This window comes from Carettochelys insculpta, chromosome 12 (assembly GCF_033958435.1).
Source record: "Carettochelys insculpta isolate YL-2023 chromosome 12, ASM3395843v1, whole genome shotgun sequence".
Taxonomy (NCBI): Eukaryota; Metazoa; Chordata; order Testudines; family Carettochelyidae; genus Carettochelys; species Carettochelys insculpta.
In genome coordinates, this window is record NC_134148.1 from 46,028,945 (window position 1) to 46,050,852 (window position 21,908).

Consider the following 21,908-nt stretch of genomic DNA (forward strand, 5'->3'; position numbering starts at 1 on the left):
CAGCCAAGGCCCCCACAGGCTGCAGCAGGAGGGGAGCACCAAGCCGGGCTGTGGTTGGCACTTGAGCTCTCACAGGACTGGACTCTGCAAGTTGCAACCAGAAAGGGGAGGGCCTGGCTGTGAGCTGGCCAGACTGGGCTCTACAGTAGCCTTCTGGCCCTGTGCAAGCCCAGGCAGCCAGAGCCTGTCCAGTCACTTCACAGCACAGGGCCAGGGGTTCCAAAGCCAGCTCCGCAGCCCATGGTGGGCAGTCCCTGTGCTCAGCATGCAAGACTGGCAGGTGCAGCCCCACCATGCCCTTTGCTCTGGGGAGGGAGCGGGCTGGCCCCGGGGGCTGCTCTGCCAAGGAACTGCTTCAGGCTGCAGCGCAGCCATGAGCTTACAGCTGCAGCACCGCGCCCGAGAGCTGCTTCCCCAGCAGGCTCAGACTTGTTGCAGGTAGGAGAGCTGCAGCTTAGCACTGAGAAGTGGGGAGGCTGGGGTGTATGTGACCCCACAGCAAGTGCAGGACAGGCTGTGGCCTCCCTTGCGGTTAGCACAGGCCCTGGCCACAGCTATAGATAGGCTGTGCTGGACCCCAGCTGCCCAGCATGAAATCACACCTAGACACCTGATTGGTCGTGGGAGCCCAGAGAGCAAGAGGGAACTGCGGCTGACAGCCACGTGGTGCTTGCAGCAGCCCAGAGCCGAGCCGGGCCCGGGCCCAAGCGTGACAGGCCAACGGGGAACACGGTTCCATAAATAGCAGCACAAGCTGACACTGACTGCAAATGACCACAAAACCTCCTGCACCCAGGCATAAGCAACGGCCCCAGCCAGGGCCAGGCTGCCACCAGCTTGGGGCGGGGCAGGGGCAGAGGCTTGTCTGCCATTGCCTGGCTCCTCCAAGACGCCCCCAGGGGCTGCTGCTAACGAGGAGACTGGAGGCCACCCAGCATGGCAGGGGTGGGGCTGGGTAAGGCCACCCTGCCCAGCAGGATAGAGAGGAGGCAAAGGAGGGCAGCTGGTTTGCATAGTTCGGAACATTTAATAATTCTCAGTCTCTCTAGCGTTATATCCACAACCATTAAATTAAAAACCGGGGCAGGAGGCAAGTCCTGCCTGATTAAATTACAAGAAAAAAATTACTGTGCACCGAAAAGGTATGATAGAAAACCAGGCGTGGGGGCCCTGCCCGAACCTGCACCAGGGCTGCATAGGCCGTACCGGCTGTGCCAGGAAGGGGGTGGCGCTAGGCCCAGCCTGGCCCTCAGGGGACATTGCACTGACGCCTACTCTTGCCCTGGGCCTGGCCTCGGCCCCAGCCCAGCGGGCTTGTGACTAAAGAGGGGGCTCCAGCAGGGGAGCAGACTGGATTGTCACCACAAGGGGGGCAAGGCACGTCAGGAGGGGGAAGGCAGAGTGACACGACTTGGTTCCTCTGCAGTGGGCTGGGGGGAGATGTCCAGGCACTGCAGCCAAAGAGAGGTCCGGCAGGTGGGCACCAGCAGCCTAGCCCCTCCACTGGCACAGCACTGCAAGGGAAGGCTGGGGGCCCCAGGCAGCTGCTGGCCAGGACACCCTGCGGGCACTTCCAGTAGGGACTCCACCACCTGCTGCTGGGCTCAGCCACAGGCCAGACAAGACAGGGCTGTGGCTCTCCAGGGCAGCAGAGCCCTTCTGGCACAGCCTGGCCCTTATTGCTGTAGAGAGGAAGGAATGGCTGCCACGCCAGAGCAGGCCCAGCAGGGCACTGGACACAGAGGGGCAGGAACCGCCCAGCAGGCTGGGAAGAGACTACACCCCCACCCCTACGCAGAGGCAGTGCCCAGCAGCTGGGCCGGAACCTGGTGGCTGGCTGCATCTGCCCCAGCATGTGGCACAGAGGGCACCGGCCGGGCGGGCAGACGAGACTCTCACCAGCCCAGGGCAGCAGGAAGCCACGCGAACACACTTCCCTGGCCAAAGGAACAGCAGTGGAGGCTGGGCCTGGCGCTAGAGCCAGGACAGGGCTGGGCCCTCCCTGTGTCAGGCCGCAGCATCTGCCTCCCTTCGCCAGGAGCTGGGACAGCCCCCCTGCAGGACAGGGCAGCATCCAGGCCCCTCAGCCTCCCCAGCCTGGGCCAGGGCCGGGCAGCGAGGGGCCAGGGTGCTCAAAGGGCACTGTGGGCTCTGATGAAGGCCGTCCTCTCACTGTGTGCCTCACACTCCTCGCCCTCTGACTCGGAGGGCAGCTCCTCCTGCGCCCACAGGTCCGCAGGCAGCCCCTTGTAGGAGACCAGCCCGCCGCCCAGCGCGTACACCTTGATGCCCCGCAGGCCGGAGCGCGAGCGCAGCTGCAGCACCAGGAAGATGGTGATGAAGATGAGGACGATGAAGACGCAGCTGAGGCTGGCCACCAGGACGGCCAGGTGAGTGGCGGGGGGCGTGGTGGGCAGGCCCTTGGCCAGGGCAGGCGAGGCTCGGCTGCTCTGCGTCTGGTGGGAGCACGTCCGCTCCAGGCTGTTGTAGTGCGAGTGGGCCGGGCAGCTGAGGCAGGCGTTGGCCATGGGCCCGCTGCAGGTGGCACAGGTGGTGTGGCAGGGCACACAGAGGTGTGGGGGGCTGGGCTCCACGCTGTTCTCCAGGGCAGAGGGCGGCCGCTGCAGGCTGGGAGTGAAGCCGGCTGGGCAGTGCTTCAGGCAGCTCTTCTGGTGCAGGTAGTAGCCCTCCTCACACACTGGGGGCGGGAGACGGGGATTAGCATTGGCCCCCCCACCCCCGGCCAGCGGGGCAGGGGCTGCCTGAGCCAGGCTGCGCTGCCACCCCCCGGCCAGGGGCTGCCCGAGCCAGGCCGCGCCGCGCCGCCCCCACCCCCCCGGCCAGGGGCTGCCCGAGCCAGGCCGCGCCGCGCCGCCCCCACCCCCCCGGCCAGGGGCTGCCCGAGCCAGGCCGCGCCGCGCTGCCCCCCACCCCGCACTCACCCACGCAGGTCTGGCTGGAGGTGAGGGTTTTGCAGCCGCTGCTCTCGAGCTCATTGGAGATGCCAGTGGGCTCTGTGGCCGTCCCATACAGAACGAGGGTGAACTTGGTCAGGGTGCCTGTGGGCGGCCAAGGCAGAGGGTGAGGGGTGCCCAGGGGCCTCCTGAGTCCCAGGCTTGGAGCCTGCTGCTGGCCCTGCCCACACAGCAGAGGGCAGGGCAGCCCCCACAACCAGAGCAAGACCCTTCCCCGTGAGGTCCAGGCAGGGCTGTTCCTGGGGTCAACGGGGCCCTAGCCACAGTCAAACTGAGCGGGGCTGGCCAATGCCTGGGAAAAGCTTCATTTCCACTTGGCAGCACTGGGTGGGGAAGAGCCAGGTCAACAGCTCTGGCTTTAACGTGACCCATGCCAAAGGAAGCACGGCCCCAGCCCAGGGGTGGGAAGAGGCAGAGGGTAGACGTGCAGACCCAGCAGTGCCCAAATTCCAGTTCCCTGCACAACTGCCTAAGCTGGGTTAGGGTAAGGAGGGCTCTGGCCCCAACACCCTCTGGGGTCAGGGGGCTGGCGCGGGCCCCACTGCCACCATGGGGCTGCTGCATGGGAAGTTTCCTTCAAGTCACTCAGAGGTAGATCAGGCCCCCTGGGACTGCTGAAGTATCTGGCCTCTAGCTGCCCTGGCCTGGTGCTGCCACCCCATACAAGGAACCCTGAGGGGATACCAGCAGCAGGAGCCACATGGCGCTGACACAGCCATCACACGGCCCTAGAGACACTGCCAGGCTGTGGGCAGGAGCCAGGCTGGGCCCAGCTGGCAGAACGCAGACATGCGCGCACCATAGTTGTTGGCTTCGCTAGTGTTCTCAATCTCCAACACCCAGTCGCCAGCAGGGTCCTCGTCCCACGAGTGCGTGGTCATGAAGGCCCAGTCATTGAAGCCGTCGCCAGAGTAGTCGTGGGGCCTGGGGACGAGAGTGGGGTGAGGCTCCTGCCCCAGGCAGCCCTGGCAGTGGGAGCTGGGCACCTGAGCAGCCTGCAGAGGGCATGGCCGGAGCCCTACCTGGGAGCCAGGAGGGTGGAGCGGGTGCCCATGGGGCTGGTGAGGTGGATGGCCAGGTCGCCGCGGCGGTTGTAGGAGAGCGTCAGCCGGGCCTGGACATGCTCCAGCCTGGAGATGAAGCTGGTCTTCCCCACGCAGGCATCCACCTTCCGCCGGACCTCTAGGCGCCTCCCGATGTCCCTGTGGGGCGGGGCATCAGCATGCAGCCGTGGCCCTGCACCAGCAGGGGGTGCCAGCCCCAGCCCTGAATCCAGCCTGGCCACCTTCTAAACCCCCCAGGGCCCCGGGCCGGCCTGCAAAGGGCAGGGGGGTGGCCCTGAGCGCAGCAGCCCTCCTGCCCCACAGCTCCGGAGTACAGACCCACCCTCTGCCCCCAGTCCCCGCTCGCCCCACATCCAGCCGGCACAGGGCCGCTCCAAGAGAGCCTCCCTCCTCCCAGGCTGGGAGAGCTGCCCTGGGCTCTTCCGCCTGCACAGAAGCAGCAGCAGCACTGCCACTGCGTGCCCAGCTCTGCTCCCACAGCTGCCAGGCCGGACCGGACCGGACCAGGCCGGGGGCCAGTGGGGCCCAGGCAGGAGCACCAGAGATGAGCTGCAGGGAGGCAGAGTCCCTGGGCACACACATGCCAGGTGCCTGCGCTGGGCTCTGTGCTCCGAAGGGAGGGGCTGCTGGGGCCAGCTGCATAAGACACAGGCGCTGCTGCTGCCCAGACCATGCCCAGCCACATGGGGCACAGCACAGACCGCGAGGACGCAGGCAGGCACCAGTGAAAGGAGCTTCTGTGCGAGCCCTGAAAAGGCCCTTGTCATGCACTGGCTCACACCAGCTGCTCCCAAACCACAGCGCCCCAGGGAGCGGTGCTGGCCAGCCATGGGCAGGCAGCAGAGCCCAGCACCACTGCAGGCACAGGACAGGCCCCCCTCCCTCCCTGTGCACAGAGCCGTGCCAGTCACCAGCAGCACAGGCCTGGCCCAGCCACCCTGCAGCAGGCATGAGCACGGCTGAGCCCTGGACGCAGGCCAGTCTCTGGAGCCTGCTCCAGCTGAGTGTGGCTGCGAAGACAGCCTGCCGGGGGGAAGGCCAGGCCCCTCTCCAGCCAGGCCTGAGGCCCCAGCACACACCAGCCCTCACTTTGGCTCGCTGAGGATGTCGACGATGCACTTCCTCTGGGGTCCCACCATGGTCCAGTTCCTGGCCAGGCTCACCATGGCCCCCGCGTCCAGCAGGCCGTAGCCGTAGGAGTGGCTGACTGCGAAGACAGAGGGGGTGAGCTGCAGGCCCAGTGCAGACAAGGAAAGGTCCCTGGTGCACCTGGCATGTGCGCAGCCAGCCCTGTGCGAGACCGGCTGCACCCTGCCCCACCAGCCAGCACCGACCCTGCCCGGCAGAGCGTGGGCGCCCTACCTTTGCGGCCCACCCCGTTGGTGGCCCAGTCGTTGGTATTGAGATGGGCCGGCTTGGAGGTCTTCACAACCAGGTGCTGCATGTCTCGCCATGTCAGGTTCCTACTGCAGAGAGAGGTGGGCTTGGAGCAGCGTGTTCAAGGTGCTGCTGCCCCCAGATGCCCTGGGAGCCTGGGCCCTGCCTGCTCACCCTGGGAGACCCAGGCCACATCCCCACAGCCCTGGCCTGCCCTTACTTGGCTTCCAGGGTGAGCGCGATGATACCAGCAGCCAGTGGGGCCGAGGCGGAGGTCCCCGTGTGTGACTCCGTGCACTTCTGCCTCAGGTCGGTCGTCACCTGCAGGGAGAGGCAGGGCTGGAGGCCACAGCCTGTGAACTGGGGCACCGCCCCACTGCTGAGTGAGCCCTGTCTCATTTCCAGCTTAGCATGGCACCTGCGCCAAAGCCCTGCCCCCTCCTGCCACCGGCAGCCTGCGCTAAAGCCCCCGGGGGCTTCCCTGAGGTCAGCGAGTGCAAACCCTGTGAGCAGCTCCCAGGACCATGGGGCCAGGAGCCTGACCTCTCAAGGTCCCCAAGGGGCTGACTTGGCCACAGGACTCAGCCCCACAAGGAATTATTTTGAGGCACTTGGAGGAGGGGAAAGCGATCAGGAATAGTCAGCATGGATTCACGAAGGGCAAGTCATGCCTGACCAATCTGATTAGTTTCTACGATGAGATAACTGGCTGTGTTGATTGGAGGGCGGTGGGGGGGGGAGGGGGGAGGAGAACAAAAAAAATGGATGGGATTTATCTGGACTTTAGTAAAGCTTTTGATATTGTCCCCCACAATATTCTCTTGTCGGCAATTTAAAGGAATGTGGATTGGATAGAAGGATGGTAAGATGGATAGAAAGCTGGCTAGAAGGTCTGGCCCAGCAGGTAGCGATCAACCGCTTGATGTCGGGATGGGGGTCAGTTTCTAGTGGAGTGCCCCAAAGTTCAGTTCTGGGTCCTGTTCTGTTCAACATATTTATCAATGACCTGGATGAGGGGTTGGATTACACCCTCAGCAAGTCTGCAGACGACACTAAGCTAGGGGAAGAGGTAGATAAGCTGGAGGGTAGGGACAGGGTCCAGACTAACTTAGACAAATTAGAAGACTGGGCTGCAAGAAATCTGATGAGGTTCAATAAGGACAAGTGCAGAGTCCTGCATTTGGGCCAGAAGAATCCCAAGCATCGTTACAGGCTGGGGTCCAACTGGCGCGGTAGTAGTTTTGCAGAAAAGGACCTGTGAGTTGTACTGGATGAGAAGCTGGACATGAACCAACAGTGTGCTGTTGTAGCCAAGAAGGCTAATGGCATATTGGCTACGTCTACACGTGCAGCCAACATCGAAATAGATTATTTCGATGTTGCGACATCGAAATAGGCTATTTCGATGAATAACGTCTACACGTCCTCCAGGGCCGGCAACGTCGATGTTCAACTTCGACGTTGCTCAGCCCAACATCGAAATAGGCACAGCGAGGGAACGTCTACACTTCAAAGCAGCACACATCGAAATAGGGATGCCAGGCACAGCTGCAGACAGGGTCACAGGGCGGACTCAACAGCAAGCCGCTCCCTTAAAGGGCCCCTCCCAGACACAGTTGCACTAAACAACACAAGATACACAGAGCTGACAACTGGTTGCAGACCCTGTGCCTGCAGCATAGATCCCCAGCTGCCGCAGAAGCAGCCAGAAGCCCTGGGCTAAGGGCTGCTGCCCACGGTGACCATAGAGCCCCGCAGGGGCTGGAGAGAGAGCATCTCTCAACCCCCCAGCTGATGGCCGCCATGGAGGACCCAGCAATTTCGACGTTGCGGGACGCGGATCGTCTACACTGTCCCTACTTCGACGTTGAACGTCGAAGTAGGGCGCTATTCCTATCTCCTCATGAGGTTAGCGACTTCGACGTCTCGCCGCCTAACGTCGAAGTTAACTTCGAAATAGCGCCCGACGCATGTAGACGTGACGGGTGCTATTTCGAAGTTGGTGCCGCTACTTCGAAGTAGCGTGTACGTGTAGACGCAGCCATTAGGTTGCATCAAGAGGAGTGTTGCCAGTAGATCCAGAGAAGTGATTATTCCTCTTTATTTGGCTTTGGTGAGGCCGCAGAGGGAGTACTGTGTCCAGTTCTGGGCCCCCAATTATAGGAAGGATGTGGATACACTGGAGAGGGTCCAGCGGAGGGCCACCAAAATAATTAGGGGGCTGGAGCATATGACTTATGAAGAAAGGCTGGGGGAATTGGGACTGTTTAGTCTGCAGAAGACAAGACTGAGGGGGGACTTGATAACAGCCTTCAACTTACTGAAGGGAGGCTGCAAAGAGGCTGCAGAGAGGCTGTTCACAGTGGTCACAGATGGCAGAACACGAACAATGGTCTCAAGTTGCGGTTGGGAAGGTCCAGGTTGAACGTTAGGAAAAACTTGCTCGCTAGGAGGGTGGTGAAGCATTGGAATGTTCTACCCAGGGAAGTAGTGGAGTCTCCATCCCTGGAGGTGTTTAAGTCTCGCCTCGACAAAGCCCTGGCGGGGCTGATCTGATGGGTTTGGTCCTGCTTAGGGCAGGGGGCTGGACTCGATGGCTTTTTTAGGTCTCTTCCAGCTCTATTGTTCTATGATCCTGGGAAGTGCAACCAACAGAGGGACTGCTGCTCTAGGTAACCCCACTACATCCCAACCCCTGCAGGCCCAGCCCCTGGCCAGGCATGCGAGAGACTTGGCCCCACCAGCTCCTGGGGTGGGCGAGAGAGACTGGCCGCACCCACAGGCCCAGCCAGCCCTCCAGGGGGCAAGGGACACCCAGCCACTCTTCCCCAGTGCCTGCAGTCCCAGCCAGTCCTGGGGTAGGCAACGGAGAGACCCTCTAGCCTGGCCGACTCACGATCTGCTTCTCGTTCTGGTTGCCGCTGCTGTAGGTGGTGGCCAGGGTGGAGGAGCAGGCCTCGCTGTACCAGGGCACGTTGCCGTACTGCGTGGTGCTGCTGATGGACAGTGTGTAGATGCTGTTGGTGTAGCCATCGCAGTTGCAGCTGTCACGCTCTCGGCCCCCATTCCCGGAAGCCCAGACGAAGATGGAGCCCAGGCCCCCGCGGCCCTACGGGGAGATAGGGAGAGAGTGAGGCAGGCCCCAGCCGAGGCAGCCCAGCCCACCTGGCCCACTGCTCACCTGACTGACCCCTCGGAAGAAGGCCTCCTCCGCCAGCCGCGCTGGCCCATCCACTGTCTTGCCGTCGTCCTCGGGGCCCCAGCTGGCACTGTAGATGTGGATGTGGTTGGGGTTCAGGCCCAGGGATCGGGCCTCTACCGCATCCGTCACCTCCCCATCCAGCATGCGCACACCTAGGGCACAGGAGACATCGCCGGCTTCTCATGCAGGCCCGGCCCCAGGGGCTCCCAGGCCTGGTGTTCGCAGGCACAAGCCCCTGCCCAGCAGGCCGAGCCAGGCCAGGCCCCCGGCCATGGGGTGCAGCAGGCAGAGGCTGCGCGCCAGCCACAGGCAAGGCAGGTACCCACCTCCGATCCTGGCGTTGTAAGCCACTCCCACACCACAGATCCCGTTGTTTGCCACAGCGGCCACTTCGCCAGCGCAGCGGGTGCCATGCCTGCAGCAGGGAGCAGCAACACGGCCCACTCGGACGCGGCGCCCCAGGAGCCCAGGCCAGTCCCCAGGGCTACCTACGCGCACCCCCGCGGCCCACTCGGACGCGGCGCCCCAGGAGCCCAGGCCAGTCCCCAGGGCTACCTACGCGCACCCCCGCGGCCCACTCGGACGCGGCGCCCCAGGAGCCCAGGCCAGTCCCCAGGGCTACCTACGCGCACCCCCGCGGCGGCGCCCCAGGAGCACAGGCCAGTCCCCAGGGCTACACGCACCCCTGCAGCGCTGGCAGGCTGCCCCCTCCAGCGCCCTGGGCTCAGGAACAGCCTAAGGCTCCAGCCAGCTGGGCTGCATCTTGGCTACAGCTCTGCCCCAGCCCAGCCCATAGGGCCTTGACCAGCCTGCATGGTACCCACATGCTCCAGCAGCTCCCCACGCGCTAGGGAGCCTGGTTTCCTGTTCTTGGGCCACCCCAATAGCTCAAACAGAAAAAGGCTCCCACCACAGCTGGGGTCCCTGCATCCTCCTCAGCTCACTCCCAGCCCACTAGGCAGCCCCCGTCAGCAGCTCCTGGCCCCTTTACCTGTTGTCGTTCATCTGTGTGTAGCGAGGCTGGGGGTCTGGGTCCTGGTCGTTCACATCAAAGCTGGCCCCAGGGTCCTAGAAACCAGAACCTTGTCTGCTCAGCAGAGCCTGCCCCCCTGGTCCCATGCTCCCACCCACAGCTGTGCTGGGGTTCACAGCATGCTTCGGGAGCCCCTGCCCTCCCCCAGTGACCACGGCAGGCCTGCCATGCCAGCCCAGAAGCGTGCAGAGACAATGAGCCCGAATACTTCCCAGTGCAGGGCCCTGTGCCCAGCGCCTGGAGGGCAGCCTCTGGCCAGGGCGGGCTTTGAGTCCATGGGTCCCAGAATGCTACAGGCTGGCCCCAGCTGTCACTGAGGGGCACTGCACAGCCAACTCACATAGTTATCTGCCAGGTCCGGGTGGTTCTTCTCAATGCCATCGTCCAGGATGGAAACAACAATGCCCTTGCCAGTGTAGCCCTGCTCCCAGGCCGCCCGCACGTTCAGGTCTCTCTGGTTCACGTTGTACTAGAGGAACAAAGCCAGAACCCCACCAGTCACCCCGACAAGCAGACTGGGCTCCAACCCACGATGACTACATGGCTGCTGCAGGCTGTGCCAGAGCCCCCCAGGCTACGAGGGGCTTGGGGGATACCCCAGAGGTTGTGGCCTTGCCGCACTGTGACCAAGCGGGAATGACACAAACGCAGGGCATGCCTCAGCTTCCGCTGTTACTCAAGCATCCAGGTGACCGGGCAAGGGGATGTGATTGCTCCAGAGACCCTACACGGTAGCTGTGGCTGCCGACCAGCTGCAGTGGTGACATCCTCTTATGCAAGTGTCTAGGCACTGGGACAAGACATAGGGAAACTGAGGCAAACCATATTCGGACAAAAGGCTAAGGAGAACAAAGGGTAGGAGGGGCCTGGGCCCAGGACCTAGACTTGGGGGTGGGGCTGGAGGAAGGGGCCTTGGCTCTGGGCCCTCTCCCCAAGATGAATTGTACAACAGCCTCTGTTCCTGTGCACACACCTCTGTTCTACGCCAGGCAGGGGTGCAGGCTTGCTGATCCCCACTCAGTGGCAGGCTCCACCCCCACCCCCCAAGAGCTGGGGCATAGCAGAACCTGGGATCTGGCCCCTCCCCTGCTGCCATCAGCCCAGGAGCTGGGCCTGGCCCTGGCCCTGCTAATCCCAGCCAGGCACCATTCACCAGGATGAAGGCTTAGGGCTGGGTAAGGTGCCCCCCAGTGCAGACGCTCCCACCTTGCAGGAGAAGGGCACCGTAAAGCCAGCTGCAGCAGACAGGGCCCAGCCAGGGCTGCCCACCACCCCCGATCCAGCAGCCAGGCAGGAGCTTCCAAAGGTGGGCAACTGCTCCTGTGCTTCACGGCCAGGGCAGAGAACCTGCTGCTGGGTCCCTCCTGGCAAAGCGGCTGCTCATGGCTGCAGGCATCGGCAGCACACAGCTCCAGGCTGGCCATCCCTCCCCGGGCGCTAGAAGGCACCTGAGGCACGGGCACAAGACCCCAGCCACGGCGCCAGCTGTCACCCACCAGGTACCACTGCTGAGGGAACTTGGGGTCCGTGGGCTCCGAGAAGGTGTCTCTCTTCGTCCTGCGCTTTGCAACTTGCTGCTCCAGCCACTGCACCTAGAGAGCAGCACAGCAGGGTCATGTGCCTGCCGACCCCCAGCCCCGCCTGTGCCCCTCGCTCCCGCGCCCAGCCCAGCCCTGCCCATGCCCCTTGCTCCCCACCCCCCAGCCAGCCCAGCCCCTGCCGCTTACCTGGGGCTCTCTGGCCAAGCGGCTGTGCCGGGACTGGTGGGGCGACAGGGAGCGCTTGACCACGGCACGGTGCCAGAAGTGGTAACAGTCACCCACGATCTGCAACGCAGGAGAGGAGAGCAGAGTAAGGCCAGCCACTGCCCCAGCTCCCACCTGCAGGGGCACAGGTGTCTGGGCAGAGCCGGGATCAGAAGCCCAGCCTGGCTGCTGCTGGGCCAGGATCACTTCCCCCGTCTGCCAGGGCCCGCTGCCAGCAGCCTCTGCCTTATGGCCCCAGGCCTGGGCGCTCAGCTCAGCTGCTGTTCAGAGCAGCCAGGTCTCCCTGCCAGGCACCCAGTGCACTGCCCCAGGCTGGATGGGCCCTCTGAGCTGGGCATGAGTCTGGCTGCTGCCCTCTCACCCCAGCCAGCCTATGCAACACTGCTCCAGGGCCAGGGGCATCCAGGCCCCACGCTACCTCCTGGCGTCGCTGGCTCTGGCTGCACTCAATGACAGGGGTAAGGGCCAGGGCCAAGCTCAGCACCACCAGGGCTCTGGTATTTACAGCCCCCCAGGCCCCAGTAGCTTCCTTGCTCTGGCCCCCCAGCTGCACCCCCCTCCCCATGGGGGCCTCTGGGGTCACTCTCCCTCAGGCGCAACCGTGTCCTCTGCAGGGCACCCTGCTGGACAAGCGCCATGGCCATGGCCCTGGCAGAAGGCAGTGCAGACAGCAGGCTGGAGAGGGGCACAGAGTCACACCTGCCAGGCTTGCAAGGACCTGCTGTGGGGCCCTGCAAGAGACCAGCCGCTGTTCTCCCGGGCAGGGCAGGGCAGGGCAGGGCTGGACTGGGCTGGGCCAAGCAGCTTGGGCTGCTCCCAGGGAGGTGGCAGGTGGCTACCAGCTGGGCCCTCCCAGTGAAGCAGGTCTCCTGCCCTGGCTCAGCCTGAGCACAGCTCTCCACTGCCACATCCAGGGCCACATCAACCACCACCCCATCCCCGGTTCTGCCAGGGACGCAAATCGAGGCAGGTGCCAAGCCCTGGGGGAGCTGGGCAGGGGCAGAGCTGACTGCCAGCCAGCCTCCTGGCCTCCTAGGGAAAAGGCTGCACGAAGGGCCCTACCCAGCACAGGTGACACAGCCAGAGGGGACATCCACACCCTCCCGGAGCAGGTGCTGCGTCCCAGGCAGCAGCTGGGCTCTGCTCCCCGGCATGGCACTGGCCCAGCACAGGTGGCTGCAGCTGGGCTCCCTGCCAGAGCCACACCGGGCATGCCAGCAGCTCATGCACAGGGTGGAGACCAGGTACCTCCAAACCCCCTGGCCCAGAGCTGAGCGCTGCCTGGCCCACAGCGCCCAGGGGGCCCAGCAGCTCTGGGTTGGAGGGACTGCACTCTATGGCCTGGGCATGGCCCTTCCATCCCTGCATGGCACGGCCGGGGCAGAGACAGGGCCGTCAGTGGGCTGGTCCTGCCAGGCACAGAGCGCAAGACACTGCCTGAGCTGGGACCAGAGAAGAGTCATTTGGCTTCATAAGCTGCCCTGGGCCCAGCTGACACCACAGCCTGCCTGGGCCAGGAGCTGGGACTCCTTGTTCCCCTCATTAACTCTGGGCACTGCCTGGTCACTAGGCAGGATTAGGCCAAGCCTCAACCAGCCACATGCCTGGCAGGAGCCCTGCTCCAATCCAGGCCCAGCAGGTGCTCACCAGGCACTGGGAGCTGGCTGTGTTCAGGGGAGGCCTCCAGCCCAGGCCCCAGACCCAGTCTGCCTGCCCCAGGCTAGGAGAGCAGCCCCTGGGGTCTTCTGGAGGCCAGGGCAGACGGCTGGCGCTGGGCAGCTCTGCCTGCCAGTACTGCAGGGACCATCACCCTGGGGCCGGGGGCAGAGACATGCTGCCATGGCAGCTGGCTGGCCTGGACACCTGCTTGCTCAGCCAGGTGGCAGGAGGAGGACGGGGCCCTGGCTGGCCAGCTGCAGGCAGGGTGGGCACAGGGCACCCCACAGTTCTCTGCCCACATGACAGCGCCATGAGCAGCAGAGCCCCTGGGAGAACTGGACCCTCTGCCAGCGCCACGCTCCACCACCCAACCCTCACTCCCCAGTCCATAGGGCTTTGCGGGCACTGCTGGGTGGCCCAGGCGAGATGGGTGCCGGCCTGCAATGCCTCACCAGGGAATTACTGAGCTGGACGAACCAGAAAGGCACCAGCTTTCAGCTGCCACGTGCAATCACCGCTGCAGGCCCAGCCCATGGGCCTCCTCAGACCCACACAGCTCTGCTCCTCCGGCCAGGCTTGGGCACAGCCTGCAGAGGGCCGGAAGCACCACATCACCCCAGCAAGGGCCTGACCCACAGCCTGGGGCTCAGCGAAATCCACTGTGGCGAGCAGAGCGGGTGTGCAGCCCTGCCCGCTCCAATGGGACAGAGATCTACCAGGCACCCGCAGCATGAGCCTGGGCCCAGCAGCAAGACAGCACCGGCCAGGCAGCTTCGCTCCCAGCGGCCAACCCGGCAGGCCCCGCAGCCACGCGCGCCCCAGCCCAGCTCTCCCCCCCTGGCCAAAATGGCCCTGCTGCCAGCCTGGCGGCACCTGCGGAGGCACCAAGGGGCAACAGCCTTGGGGGGCTTTGATGCTCGCTCCACGGCGGAGAGCTGCAAGCGAGCCAGGCCCTGCCTGGCGCTCCAAGCCAATGCTGGGACCTGGCGCTCTGGGAAGTGCTCACTGCAGGCAGCCCCCGTGTGGCCAGTCCAGAAGCAGCTGGATGGCTCAGGCCAAGGTCCCAGCTCTGCTGCCACCCCTTGTGAAACTTCCAAGGGATTTCAGCCTCCCTGCCACTTCCTTCCTGGCCCAGCCAGAGCCCTGCCCCCTTTCACATGCATTCCCCACCCCCAAGCACTGCAGCCTCTGCCCCCAGCTCGCCCAGGTGCTCTCCTGGCCACATGCCCTGTGCAGCCACATGAGGGGCTGTCAAAGACCGTGTGCTGCTGGGGCAGGGTGGCTGTGCCAGGAGCGAGCCGGGCAGCCCTCCCCCCAGCTGGGGACCAGGGCTCTGGGGGGGATGAGTTCCGCTGCCCCCAAATGGGAAAGGGGGCAGGGCGCTCTCAGCACAGCCAAATCCCTTTTCCTCACTAGGGCGGACCCCAACAACAGCCATTGCTGGCAGGGCCTGATTGGACCACCCCCCCCGCCCCCCAAGACCCAGGTGTCCAACACGTGCACTCAGCTGCAGGAAAGGAGGCAAGCTAGAGGCACCCTTCTGCCAGGGCAGCACGGAGCAGTGGGACACCATGGGGCCTGCTCCCCCAGCCCCTTGAGCAGGCAGTGCTCTTGGGGGTGGGAGACGGTTCACAGCTGCGCCTCCTTTGGTCAGGAACAAAACGGGCAAGGAGCGAGACTCTGCAGCACTGGCTGATGGCCTTTGGGTCTCTGCCCCTGCCAAGCCCTGGGCCAGGCCATCCAGAGGCACACACCTGGGAGCACTTCACACTTGTCACGTGGCTGTGGGCTGCAGCCAGTGCTCCCAAGAACACGAGCAGTGCCCGCAGCTGCAATGGCCCTTGCCCTGCGGCTCCCAGCCAGGGACTGAGACCTGGCCCAGAAGCAAGAGCTGCCACCAGGACAAGGAAACAAAGCCAGCCAAGGCCCCACCCAGCAGGCACAGGAGCCAAGGCCTGGACCTCATCTCTGGAGCAGTGCCTTTGCCACTGGTCGGACCGGCAGCTGCGCCCCGGGCCCAAGCCAGTGCTGCAGAGATAGCAGGGCTTGCGAGGCTGCCAATGCCAAGATAAGGGGACTGCAGCGCCAATGGGGATGAGACACGTCCCACCCAGCCCAACCCGCTGCTGGGCCCCCATGCCCACATGCTGACGGAAGGGAACGGGGCCCTGCTGACAGACATTTCCAGGGGGCACTGCTGGCAAGGACACAGAGCCACAGTCAACACCCTGCTCCAGGCAGCGCCACAGCAGGTCACAGGGTGAATGCTGGACCTTGGCACCCACCTCATGCCAGGGGGAGCAGCTGGAGAGGTCCTGGAGATGCATCCAAAGACCAAGCCTGCTGTGGGGACCCGAGTGCACCAGCAGGTCACCTCCCGGCTGGCCTCTGCCCCCAGCTCACACCAAACCAGGGATGCCAAGAGCAGCCCTGCCCTGATGTGGCCCACAATCGCCCAAACACAGCCCCAGCCCACAGACAAGCCCTGAGGCCAGGAGCCGGGGGCAAGAACACAGAGGGTGGCACCAAGCAGGGAAAGGCTCACTCACCGGCCCCAGGTTGAGGAATCCATGCTTCCTGGCCAGCCTGTCAGCCTCCCACGGCCCTGCTGGGACAAGGACAGCCCAGGTGTTGGTGTAGATGCTGTGGCCAAGCCCCTCCTGGGACAACAGCACCACAGCCACTGCTGGAGTCCACAGCAGGAGCAGCAAACGGGGCCCCCGATCCATCAGAAGGTCAGCGCCTCTTGCTGGGGGCCAGGAAGGGCACCGCTCAGCACGGCCGGGCACTCAGCCACTCGCTCTGCCCGGCTGGCCCTCCGGTTGGCCTGGGGACGACATCTGAGCAGCAGGCTAGGTGCAGCCAGAGGAGCTGGCGGCAGGGACGCAGCTCCACGCAGGCAGGGCAAGCGGGACCAGAGCAGGCAAGGTGCCCCTGGAGGAAGAGCAGCACAAGTCACAACGGAGCTGCTCCACAGTGCCAACAGCTCCCCAGCAAACAGCACCCCGGCCAGGCCCACGGAGCCCAGTGCCCTTGCCTCCAGGGGAGCAGAGCGCCAGCCAGGCTCTGCTCAAGCTGTTTACCCAGCTGTTGCCCAATGTGTGTTTATGCTCTGTGCTCACAGCAGGCCAGGCAGGATTTGCCACAGCAAATGGCTTCTGCTGCTCAGGCAGAAGCAAACAGGAAACCACCCCATGCACCCAGCTCAGAGGCTGCCCCACCTGGGCAAGAGGCAGGCAGCCAAACCACAGATGGGGTGGGGCAGGGCCAACCCGCTCGGCCTCTCCACACCTCACAAGAGCCAAGCAGCTTCACCACCACACAGGCTGTAACTGCCTCCCTCACTCCCAAGAGCTAAAGCCCCCCCCGCCCCCGACCCACCCAGGCTACTGAGGCCAGGGGCCTGGCAGAGGCATGTGGTGCAGGTGGGTTGGGCCATCAGACCCAGACCACATGGCCCCAACCCCACAGCGCTGGAAGGGCCACCAGGCCTGACCATGCTCAGCCTGAAGCATGTGGCTCCCAGCTGGGGAGCGGGATGGAGCTGCTCCATCCCATTCCAACACAATGCCTGAAGTGGCAGAACCCCCAGGACTCGGGGGATGGGACCCAGCCGGGGAAATGAGACTCCCAACCAACCCCTGGCTAGCAGCATCAGCTGCCACAGCCTGTAAACCCCAGAGAGCAAAGGGCCCATGGGCGGCAGAGCATCGCACCTCCCAGCTCAGCAGCAGCCAGCTTCCCCAAGGCACTTACACTCTGGCACCCTAAGGGAAGGGGCAGCCCCTGGCAGGAGCAGGAGGGGCTGCCAAAGTTCTTGCAAGAGAAGGGGACGGGGAAAGGCAGAAACTCCTGGGGTGGGTGCTGAGCTCAGCCCAGCCAAGGTGGCGGTGACCCCCGGTGACAACGCAGCAGAAGATTACTGCAGGTACTGGCAGGAGTGTGTCTCAGCAAAGCTCGGCAGGACCCGAATCGTCCTGGCCCACACAAGGGCCAGCCCCACGGAGAAGCTGTGCCAGGCAGAAGAAACCAGTTACTGGCAAGCTTGCAGCACAAGGGTATGGGTGCCCACCTCCAGCTGCAACCCCCTCTCGACTCAGGTGGCAGGGAAGCCCAGGGTGCCAGAGGGCCCACACCCTAGGAAGGGAGGAGGGGCCTCAGCTTGGGGCATGAGGTGCCCCATGGGGCTGCATAGGACCCAGGCTCCCCAGCCTCAGGTGCCGTTTTCAACACGAGGGGCATTCTGGGGAACAGCCTGACCACCAGGCCTGGGAAGTCATGACAGCTCAGGGAAGGGGGGGCTCCCCAAGGGCCCCATTTGGGCATTAAGGCTTCTCTCCACTGCTCTGGGGGCCCCACCACCATCCACCTACTCTTGGGCTGCGGGGGCCTGGGGCCACCCTGCTTCTCCCAGGGTGCGAGGGATGCAGGGAGCCTCGGGCCCCTGCTCCAGCCTCAGAGAGGGGAAGGCTCCCCACATGGGGACAGGGCTGGTGGGTGGAGCAGTAGCACGCCACGGAGCACCCCCAGGACCTGGCCCTGGTCGTCGGACGGTCGCAGCAAGGCTTGCCCTGCCCCACCCGCACTCAGCCGGGCCTGGCCCGCACAGCAGGAAGCAGGAGATTGCTCATGCCAGGGCTGTCGTGAGTCACTGCCCAGCAGCTCCCAGCACTGCACTGCACGGGCCGGGGCCGGCTGCGCCCACACAGCGGGCAGGCTCAGCAGGTAGCGATGGAGTCAGCAGCGCCCAGCTCCCACCTGGCTGCCGCGCACTGGCAGGCCGCTGACCGGCTTTCAGAGAGGGCCCCTGCGTAGCGCTGGGCGCGTCCTGCAGCGGCTCCCCGCCGCCTGCCGAGCGCGCCGCTCCGGTCCGGTCCGGTCCGGTGCAGCCCGGCCCTGCCCAAGCCTCAAAAGCATCCGCTGGGGTCGCCCGGCTCCCGCCTCCGGCCGCGCACGCCAGGGCCCAGGAGCCCGACTCAAGGGGCCCGCCGGCAGAGACGGGGCCCTCCAGCCAGGAGCCCCTTCGGGACCCGGTCACCTCCCCGGGCCTCCCACCGCCCGCGCGCCTGGAGCACGCGGGGTCTGGACCCCGGAGCCCGGCGGGAGGCAGCACTGGGGCCGCCCCCCAGGGGAGCCGTCGGGGCCAGAGCCGCGCCTGGGAAGGGAGCGGGGCGGCGGCCCCCCGCTCGCAGACCCGGCCGGGCCCGGCCCGGCCCAGGCTGCCCAGCGGCTGCAGGAGCGCCTGGGAGCCGGCAGCCAGGGCGGCCCCGCCGGAGGTGCCCTGGAGCCGCGGCCGCGCTCGGGCTGGCGCAGGGTCCCGGCCAAGGCCCGCTCCCCCGCGGCTCAACGTGCGCGGCCCGGCCCCTCGTGCGCGGCTGCAGCCCCGGGGCCGGGGGTCCCCGCAGCGCAGCGCAGCGCAGCGCAGCGCAGCGCAGCGCCCCGCCCGAGCTGCCCACCGCGAGCGCCGCGCCCGGCCCGGCCCGGCCTTACCCCCAGCGGCTCAGCTCCGCTCCGCCCGGCCCGGCTGGCGGCCCTTTATGGGCGGCGGCGGCGGCGCAGCGTCACTCGCGGGGCAGCTCGGAGCCCCCGCCCCGGAGCCGAGCCCGGCCCAGCTGGAGCGGTGGGGCCAGGCCCGGCCGCTAACTCGCCGCGGCCCCGCCCTGGCCCGCCCCGGCCACCGGAAACCGTCACGGCTGCAGCGGGCCCCGGCCCGGCCCCTCCCCCAGGTCCTGCCCCCCCCCCCGGGCACAGCGTCACCCCCCCATTGGGCCAAGCCCCCCCCCGGGTCCGGCCCCCCCCGCCCGGATCCCCTGCGCCTGCCTCCCCCTCCCCCAGGTCCTGCCCCCCCCCCCGGGCACAGCGTCACCCCCCCATTGGGCCAAGCCCCCCCCCGGGTCCGGCCCCCCCCGCCCGGATCCCCTGCGCCTGCCTCCCCCTCCCCCAGGTCCTGCCCCCCCCCCCGGGCACAGCGTCACTCCCCCCCACTGGGCCAACCCCCCCCCGCCCAGATCCCCTGCGCCTGCCTACCCCTCCCCCAGGTCCTGCCCCCCCCACCGGGCACAGCATCACCCCTCGCCCAGATCCCCTGTGCCTTTTTATCCCTCCCCCAGGTCCTGCCCCCCCTACCGGGCACAGCATCACCCCCCACCAGGCTCTGCCTCCCGAGCACCAGGTTCACCTCCACTTCTCTCCCCTAGCACCCATTCATCTCCCATTCAGCCTCGGCTTCCTCCACACCCACTCCCTGCTCCTGCTTTGGAACAGGGATTACTCCTACCCAGCCCCTACTTCCTCCTGCTCCCTACCAAGCACCAGGGCCACACTCTGTCCTGGCACACCAGCCATGCCCAGGCACTGCTGGCCCAGCATCCCTTACCACGGAGGTGTAACCCCTGACCAGGTGGTCACTGCTGTGCTTAGGAAGCTGCGGCCCAGTTTGTTGTGAAGGTTGGAGGGACTGGTGGACCCAGGGCCTGCAGGAGACCTCTGCCCTGGAGTAGCTTTACCCTGGATGGTCCCTGGGAATGTGTGTTGCCTACTTACACTGAACCATCCCCTGCCTTTACTGGTGACCTTTCCCAGCCCCAAGGAACAACTCCGTGTAGCTTGAAAGCTGGTCCCTCCCCAGCAGGAGCTGGTCATTACCTGACCCCTTGGCAGCACTAGTAACAGCTGTCCTCCATGGAGCAGGTGAGGAGATGGCACATTCCTGTGACCAACACTGCAGTTCAGCAAGGGGTAGGGACTGGAGAGCAGTAGCCGAAAGAATCCTCGGGCATAAACAGCAGGCGTGTCATGTGGGCCATGAACTCTTATTTGCTCCTGGAGGCAGGGGCACTATGCCAGGTCTGGGGATAACTATTACACACACAAACCTTCCCTGCAGGGGCCCCGTGCAGAGCCTGGGCCAGGGCCATAGCAGGCAGGGCAGGGGTGGGGAGAGGTGGAGGGGATGGGGCCAGTCGTGTGTTGTCAGGGACAGTGCTCGGATTCAGGGAGAATTCTGCGTAAGACCTCATCCTAACAAATCAAAAGGGACTGACCCTGGAACTAAATGGGAATGGTAGTGCAGATATGAGCGATCATAACTTGAACTCATAGTATGCAAGCAGAATAAAATCCAGACACCGAAACAAACATTTGTTGCTTTAAAAAGGCCACTTTCACAAAGCTGAAAAAATGACGAAGCAAACTGCTGGAGGGAGGAATTTAATCAGAAACAATAAATGGGAATTGTTTAAGAAGACTTAACTAGATGCCTAAAATGCACACTTGAAGCAGAAGGGTGGGCTGGTTAAAACAGACCTCTTTTTGAGGGGAAGTGAAGGCAGAGATGAAGAAGAAGATAAATGGAAGAAAAGGGAAAGTTGATAGTAGTAAATAGAAATCAGAAGCTAGAAATTTGAGAAAACTGATAAAGGAAGTGAAAAGACACAAGGATAAATCTATGGCTAGCATTGTTATCACCCAGGGTCAGCAACCAAAACAGCGAGAAAAGCCATTTTTTCCAATTCTGTAAAAAAATAGTTCAAGAGCTGCAATGCCTGTGACAATAAGGCAGTCCTTAATAAATACCATCAAACCGTACTTTTTGTAACCCCTATTTTAAAAACACCCTCCACACAGTGATTGTACTGTGAAACCTGTTTACTGGAGGACAATCACAAACTTCTTACATGTTCTATTTCCTCATGCTTTATGTGTGTGTTTGTACCACTGTCTTCCTGACTTTCACCCCCGAACCTTCTCTCTCCTTGGAGGACACGGGCGAGGCAGTTACCCAATGTTTTGAGATCATATATCTATTTGCTATTTAGACATGAGTTGTTCATTTTGTGAATTCTTAGATGTTCACCGTTTATAGAAAATAATCAGGAGGGGGTTTTTAACTTTGCAGTTAGAACATCAGGATCCACAAAGAAGAGGAGAGGTTTTAGCTGGGGGCTGCATGTGATGGCTACGGGTGGTCTGTTATATTCCTTGTTGGGCCTGTCTTGTAGCAGGAGGCTTCTGGGTACATGTCTGGCTCTGCCAATCTGTTTGCCCACTTCCTCAGGTGGGTACTGTAGTTTTAGGAAGCTTGGTAGAGGTCTTCTAGGTGATTCTCTGTCTGAGGGATTGGAGCCAATGTGGTTGTACCTTAGTGCTTGGCTGTAGACAATGGATTGTGTGGTGTGCCCTGGATGGAAGCTGGAGGCGTGTAGGTAAGCACAGTGGTCCGTGGGTTTCTGGTATAGAGTGGTGTTCATGTGACCATCCTGGACACTACAAACCCCAGCTAAAACCTCTCCAGCACATCTTCAGTAATCTACAACCCATCCTGGACAACAATCCCTCACTCTCTCAGACCTTGGGAGGCAGGCCAGTCCTCACCTACAGCCAGCCTGAAATAAGTTCTCACCTGCAACTACACACCACACCACAGTAACTCTAACTCAGGAATCAATCCCTGCAACAAACCTCGGTACCAATTCTACTCACATACCTACACCAGCAATACCATCACATGAGCTAACCACATCAACCACACCATCAGGGGCTCATTCACCTGCACAACTACTAATGTGATATATGCCATCATGTGCCAGCAATGCCCCACTGCCATAGACATTGGCCAGACTGGACAGTCTCTATGTAAAAGAAAAAATGGACGTAAATCAGACATCAGGAACGGTAACACACAAAAACCTGTAGGAGGAGAACACTTCAGTCTCTCTGGACACTCCGTAAGAGATTTAAAAGTAATCATCCTGGAAAAAAAAGAAACTCCAAAGAGAGACTGCAGACCTGCAGTTAATTTACAAATTTGACACCATCAATTTAGACTTGAAC

General features: G+C 63.5%; 1 protein-coding gene across 3 annotated transcripts; it reads right to left on the bottom strand.

The window, feature by feature from the left end:
- Positions 1-1,007: 1,007 nt before the first annotated feature.
- On the bottom strand, positions 1,008-19,740 carry FURIN (furin, paired basic amino acid cleaving enzyme). Of its 3 annotated transcripts, none has more exons than XM_075006487.1 (16): positions 19,722-19,740; positions 15,626-16,010; positions 11,379-11,477; positions 11,148-11,243; positions 9,992-10,120; positions 9,610-9,686; positions 8,945-9,033; positions 8,598-8,770; positions 8,313-8,525; positions 5,637-5,737; positions 5,402-5,505; positions 5,129-5,246; positions 3,998-4,177; positions 3,775-3,899; positions 2,943-3,059; positions 1,008-2,698 (listed from the first exon to the last, which is right to left on the bottom strand). In XM_075006487.1, the coding sequence occupies exons 2-16, from the start codon at positions 15,803-15,805 to the stop codon at positions 2,133-2,135; spliced, it is 2,367 nt and encodes a 788-aa protein (XP_074862588.1). In that variant the 5' UTR covers positions 15,806-16,010; positions 19,722-19,740; the 3' UTR covers positions 1,008-2,132. The 3 variants fall into 3 exon arrangements, with proteins under 3 accessions (XP_074862588.1, XP_074862586.1, XP_074862587.1); XM_075006485.1 differs by lacking the exon at positions 19,722-19,740 and adding an exon at positions 18,567-18,750; XM_075006486.1 differs by lacking the exon at positions 19,722-19,740 and adding an exon at positions 16,833-16,981.
- Positions 19,741-21,908: the final 2,168 nt, after the last annotated feature.

Bases quoted from the DNA above. Each gene is read 5' to 3' on its own strand.
- FURIN (XM_075006487.1), bottom strand. From the start codon at position 15,805: ATGGATCGGGGGCCCCGTTTGCTGCTCCTGCTGTGGACTCCAGCAGTG. The intron at 11,244-11,378 runs GTAAGCGGCAGG...GCTGCTCTCTAG, and splicing joins GCTTGGCCAGAGAGCCCCAG to GTGCAGTGGCTGGAGCAGCA. The intron at 8,771-8,944 runs GTGGGTACCTGC...CCTGTGCCCTAG, and splicing joins TTACAACGCCAGGATCGGAG to GTGTGCGCATGCTGGATGGG.